The following is a 6679-nucleotide window of genomic DNA, read 5'->3' as shown; positions in this document are numbered from 1 at the left end:
GGGGAGCCGGAGGCCCATATCCTTTTCCTTACCCTTCCCAGTCCTTTCCTTTATTCCTATCGCCAATCCTTTCTAAATTCCCTCCCAAAAAGTCGGCAATCCATTTGGAGAAGCGTAAGGTCTGCAATGGACCTTAAGCCTCTTCAAATGTTCATGGGCGGTGGTGGCGCTTACCATCAGGCGTCCCACCAGCTCCATTGCCGACTGTAACATAAAAGAGTTTGAAAAATTCAAAATTTTGCTTCTGAGGAAATCATACACATCGATTGATTCATAGTTGTGTGAATAAAATATCACGTTACGCATATTTGGATAAAATTAGGTTACGCTTGCACAGCCGTAAATTACGGGTGCGGCAAATTTGGAAACCAATCCTATATTAGTATTTTATTTTTATTAACTCTCTTCTCTTAACTTCACCTCGACTAGGTTAAAAAAAAATCGACATCGTCATAAAGCAAGTCACACTTCTAATATAGCGCCATCTGTAGGAATTTTCAAATTTCGGTAGTATTCAAATGTTTTGTACAGGATTTTTCTATAGCTTGGGAATGAGATGTTTCACCGAGATAAAAAGAAATATCATATAACCGTATAGCTGCATACTATCTCAAGACAACCGCTCCGTTGCGACGTTTTCAGACAAACAAACACACTTTCGCATTTATGTTATCAATATATTTTATACTTTACGTTATTAATAATAATTAATAAGGGATTTATATTTTAAATTAGAATGTACGACATACATGACAACTGTTTTTTTTTCTAAAATTAAATTTAAACAATAGTTTTAGGTTAAATAAATATTTTTATATTAATCCTTCCCCGCTCGTCTGTATTAGATAACTAATACTGTACCTTCACTTGCCTGTAAAATTAAAATTACTTTTTAAACATATTTTTTGCAGCTGGTCTGATTATGGTGGGCTTCAATTCATTAATATCGTCATAAGTACATTGTGTTCTAAATTGTACATACCTTCATTAAATATTGTAAAAGCATTTGAGTTGCTAGTAAAAAGTTTCAATTAAAATATACCAACTCGTAGATGGCCCTGTCCCTTCATACCATTAGGGTATAAAGTGTTATTTATCCAAGATTTAACGTCAAACAAATCATAACTATTACACTATCTTAAATTTCTCAGCTACCAAAGTCGCCAGCCGCAGCCGCCGCTGTGGACCGTCTCACCGACACGTCCAAGTACACCGGCTCCCACAAGCAACGCTTCGACCAAACTGGCAAGGGTAAAGGCATTGCGGGCCGGAAAGATCTCGTCGACGGCGCGGGCTACGTCACCGGTTACCAGCACAAAGATACATACGACAAAAGCCACTAAGTTAAAACTCTTATTACGTATATTTCTTATAAATATAGTGTACCTTTCGATATTCTGAATGTATTCTCCAATGCACCGTTAGGAACGACGAACGCAGCTGTTGTGCAGTGCGTACCTATATAGTAAGCGTGACTTTAAACGAAGAAGTAAACTTCGTAATATTGACGGGAACTAGTATATTTTGTTTTTGTATTAATTTATTTATTTAGTTGAAGAAACAACATTCCCAATTATAATTATTGTAAGATTCAGCTATACCAGTATATGACTTTCGTCTTTGTATTTCTAGTCGTGATAATTAGATTTTTGTAAACACTTTTATTGATATGAAATTTGCATAAAATGTGACATTATATTCAAACTTTAATATATTATATATTTTTTATAGTGAGGAACCAAAAATATTCGAGAAAAGTACAATTTTACATTTTAGCACCTCTTCGTACAAATAAAACGAAACGTATTTGAATTTGATTTACTTTTATTGGTCAACTATATTAATACACATTTTTATGTATAAATAAGTGGAAATCAGATTTTATGAATTCAATATGTACGAAATATACCTAAAAATGTCGTTTTTTATTTTTACCTTTTACAGTTAACGTTGTAACTATTATATCTACCTTTAAATAGAATAATTAAACACTTTAAATTTCACAAGTATTTTCATTTCAATCAAGTACGAAACAGGCACAAAATAGAATACTATATATTATAGATCTTCACAAATACTTGAAGTTAATTTATTTAGTTTCCAACTTAATAATTAAACCTAAACATGTCGATAAAGCCACATAATATTATTGTATGAAAATTACAAAAAATGTGCTGCTAATTTCCATATAATTTTCTTAAAAAATACACAATTTTATAACAGTAAAAGATGGCAACACTGAAGAGAAAAGTCTGAGAAATATTGACAATAATAGAACATTTAGAAATTTAAAAAATTTTAACGGATTTTAAACACGATTTATTCATTATATTATTAACCCGACGTTTCGAACACTTTACAGCGAGCGTGGTCACGGGGAGACTCGCTAATATAATGAATAAATCGCGTTTTAAATCCGTTAAAAAGTTTATAATTTCTAAATGTATAATACTCGCGTAAAATCAAACACAAGAAAATAATAGAAAATTTAAAGGAATCTTTTTTTACAATTATTTCAAGTTTACGGTCGTTGGTGTTTCATTCCCAATTTTATTTATAAAAGTTAGCGATAACCAACATATACCTGATCAGATCTCCCATAATGTCCGTGACTAGCATAACTCCAGATATTTCATTAAATTGTTACTGTAACAACGATTACAGTTGATATTCGCTAGCTTATACGAGCTTATCGTATTGTTTACCCTGTATAAAATAAAATGATAAAAATAAAACATTTAATTCCCATACATATAAAGAGAAAGCTCAAAGAGTAGCATCCCACATTTAAATCTCTCATATATACTTCTGGTAGGCTGCTTTCTATTTGCCTTTTAAATGATTAGAAACAAGTCAATACATAATTTATTAAGGTATATTATATATCCTCACTCGTTCTCCATTTTTATAAGGGCAAACAGTATTCCTACCATACGATTACAATCCCGAAACATTAATGGGTGGAGTGTAGATTTTTTGCGGACTCTCTTGATAATCTCGGGGTGTTTGTATAAGATTTAAATTCTTCACGTTATATTTAATCCGGCAACATTGATAGCATAAGTGACAGAAGGTCATGCATCAATTACCGCTTAAGAACAAAGAGATTGAGTAACTGACATGCATAATTCAAAAAAATAAATAAATGACAGACTGAGATCCCATATAGATATATTTTCTTCCGACTTCAAAAAAGGAAGAGGATGTTAATTCGACTTTTTTCTGTTTGATACCTCAAACTTTTTACTGGATGAACCTACTTTTAATATTATTTTTGTAATTTTTGCCGTGTGGTCCTATTTAATTGATGCTTTTTTCTTTACATTAATAAAAATATTAGTAAAGATAACTTTTTATAAAGATTAAAGTCCAATATACGGACATAGGTGTAAGTGTAACATAGTTCAGTTATATTTTAAAACATCTTCAATCCACGATGCATAGTTATAATTAAAAAAAAAAAGTCGTGATTGAAAAACATATTTCCGTATAATTTTCTTGAAGGAAAGCTTACTATAATTTCTGAGTACATTACTAAGTCGAAATCTGGGATCTCATTCTAGATACAGTCATATTATTATCAATTGTTATTAAAATAATTGTAAAATATGAATTTATAACACACAAGTAAATATATTTTCTACTCAACGAGAATGAAAAATTTATACTACATGACGATTTAAGGCAATACACCTCATTTTAAATATATAGTGTTAATGATAAAACGTAAAATCTGATCAAGTATCATTACGTTTGAATTTGTATTCTATATTTATTATGGCCCATATTTATTTCGTGTAAATATTATTCTAGTGCATAGTAAGTACTAAAATTGGTATGAAGTATTTGTCAAATAAGGATAGCAATTTATTGCATCACATTTAAACAAAGTGAAGAATGACAAAATGACAGAAACAATTACACGTCACATTTTATTTCAATATAGGACAAGAACCAGCGACAGCCAGACCTTCGTCAATAAATAAAATCTTAATTAATGTTTCTCGGTGTATGCCCATTGTAGAGGTAAGAACGACCCTGGGCTTATTAAGTTTGGGATCACGGTGGCTTTGGCAGATATTGTTGCGAAAATTATACAACATCCTTATATAAATATATTTTTTTTTCAAATTATCGAAATTTGTAAAACAATTGTAAAATTTTGGAAAAATAATATTGTATAGTTTTCAAAAAAACATGTGTAAAATTTTGCTTTAATACTATAACGTAAGTATAATTAAAATTACCCCCACTTTAAAGGGTCTGGTAGGGATTTGGAACCGTATTAAGTGTATGGTTGTGGACGAGGTGGTTTCTAATCATCAGTTATCACCAAAACAATATGTGAAAATAATATACATAATGACAATTATTATAAGCTTTGTATTATGACAAATTCCAGACACAATTTTACACACACTTTTACTACCTGATATCACAAAAACAACCCCGACCCCAGCCAGTTCTAACCTATACAGTTGACTTACAAGACTAAAAGAAACAAACTTTCAGCTTTTATGATTGGACGAAGGTATGGCTGTCGCGGGCTCTTGGACAAATTACATCAAAATTCAGGTACATATCTGTTTTTTCCGTTATTTCATTAACACGATATACCTATATTATGTTTATCAATACATACTAATGTTCAATTTTAATATAAAATAGTAAAATAATACGATTTTAGCTCTTATTTAGGAGATTAAGACGATTGTATTTCTCCAGCATGGACATTAAGCTACCGATTTCTTTTCTTTAAGCTAATATACGATATTTAATGGTTAAAGTTAGAAACTAAAGCTGTTAGTGCGGAGTATCATAATAATTTCTTTAATCAAGTCGTCAAGTAGCAGGGCATGCCGTCTTAGTTTATTCATCGATTAACAACAAATATTTACTCAAATAATATCAAATCTTCATATAACAGAAATGTTTATGTAATTTTTTCAAGGTTTCTGAGATTTCTGAACGCATAACATATTTTATAGGCTATTGCACATACACACACATTTAACATATTTATGCGCAGATATTATGAAGGTCTAATGACTAATGAGTGACGAACTCATAAAAAACACCAAGTAGAAAGATAGCCAATGCTCAAAATCTACTTTCACCATATTGTTAGTTTACTTAATAGTGATTTCTACAAATAATATTTCTTTAAAATTTCATAAAAATAAACAAACTTACACACACGATAACGGAATGCTTACCTATGTTATTCTACCAAATGAGCACTTTTGAAATATCAAAGCAGCAATGTTATTATCATCGGGACACAACTAAATTACAAATTCACGTCACACCAAGCTCTCGTCGAGGGAAGCTTGTGAAATGTGTTCACTATCAGACAAAGTACTTTCAAAAGATTTCATATTATAAGGCATATTAGTAGAAATCTTTTCCTGCCTAGCGATCTAGAGAAGTTTTATTTCAAGTGATGACCAAGAGCTTGACACGACAAGAACTCAGTATAACGTGAGTCATATTTTATATTTTATTGTATTAGCAAACTCTAACGTCACAATGTATCTATTATGAGATACAGTCCAGTCCACTATATAGTTTCAAGATCCTATCTATAGTAAAACATACGTTTATATAACATAATAATGCAATATGGAATCAAGATAATATTCATGTATACATCCTAACCTTACTATCACAAGTCAGATTATTTCTTCGGCCTTCTACATGGGGCCTTCGATTATACTTACTTTCATCGCGAAATAATATATAGCTCGGCTGCCGAGGAGTAAAGCGAGAACGAAGGCCCCTACATATGCTACATAGACACCTCCTCCGTGGCTTTTCGCAGCAGACAGAGTACCAAATGTGACTCCAAGAGCTATCGCCAAAACTATGAGTGCGAGAACCGCGAAAATCGTGCCTTTAACGAGCGCCATCCGCGCTCCCACCGAAGACACCTTGCGGCAGTGTGGGCATCGCACGGGCGCGTTTTTCAATGGTTGATACTGAAATAATAATAATAATAACGTTAACTGAGCGTAATAAATGTTGAAAAGTGGGATATTTCCGCCCCTAAATCGGCATTTTTTCACATCTTGTAATTTTACGACACTTATATTATAATACTGCATGAGTGTGATACGCCAAGTCACAATAAAGATTTTTGGATGAAAATATTTTTTCTCCAATACCAATGTAATATTTCAGAATATCTTACTTTAATATTTCTATTATAAAATGATTTTTCGGTTAAAATATTCTTCTCAAAAATCATCTTGAACAAAACACGTAGGTTATATAATGTTCCCAAAATTGGAAAGACAAAGTTAGATTTTTTAACATTCGATATGATAGTGATTCTTTTCGTGACCCTCCATAATAGGTTCAAAATGAGAATAAAACCAAATATCCCATCCTAACCTAATTACCCCCTAACTACTTGTAAATATTAGATAGGTTTTTTTAAAGAAAGTTGAGATCCAATTCTTTTTCATTGGAAAATTAAGACTTAAAGGTACAAATGTGAATTTTTCAATTATCAAACAATGCCACACAACAGATGTTGGGCTTAATATGTTGTTATATTATGTTCAAATATCTTTTCTTTATCCTACTTCATTGCTCTATTCTGATTGTAAAGTCCTAAGTGTTAGACGCCTTTACATTTTACATTCAGTCCTTAAGGTAAATAAATCCTTTGCATCTA

At 31.5% G+C, this 6679-nt stretch overlaps 2 protein-coding genes across 2 annotated transcripts in view; one reads left to right on the top strand and one right to left on the bottom strand.

Moving 5' to 3' along the window:
* Positions 1–2003, top strand: part of LOC119828289 (tubulin polymerization-promoting protein homolog) — a 12271-nt gene extending 10268 nt beyond the window's left edge. The window contains exon 4 of the mRNA XM_038350406.1: positions 1152–2003. Within this exon, the coding sequence (XP_038206334.1) occupies positions 1152–1343 (192 nt within the window). The 3' untranslated portion in view covers positions 1344–2003. The remainder of the gene's footprint in view (positions 1–1151) is intronic.
* Positions 2004–3918: 1915 nt separating this feature from the next.
* Positions 3919–6679, bottom strand: part of LOC119828288 (type 1 phosphatidylinositol 4,5-bisphosphate 4-phosphatase) — a 7414-nt gene continuing 4653 nt past the window's right edge. Inside the window, exon 4 of the mRNA XM_038350405.1 lies at positions 3919–5978. Within this exon, the coding sequence (XP_038206333.1) occupies positions 5694–5978 (285 nt within the window). The 3' untranslated portion in view covers positions 3919–5693. The remainder of the gene's footprint in view (positions 5979–6679) is intronic.

This window comes from Zerene cesonia, chromosome 7 (assembly GCF_012273895.1).
Source record: "Zerene cesonia ecotype Mississippi chromosome 7, Zerene_cesonia_1.1, whole genome shotgun sequence".
Taxonomy (NCBI): Eukaryota; Metazoa; Arthropoda; class Insecta; order Lepidoptera; family Pieridae; genus Zerene; species Zerene cesonia.
This window is presented reverse-complemented; position numbering and strand designations above follow the sequence as displayed.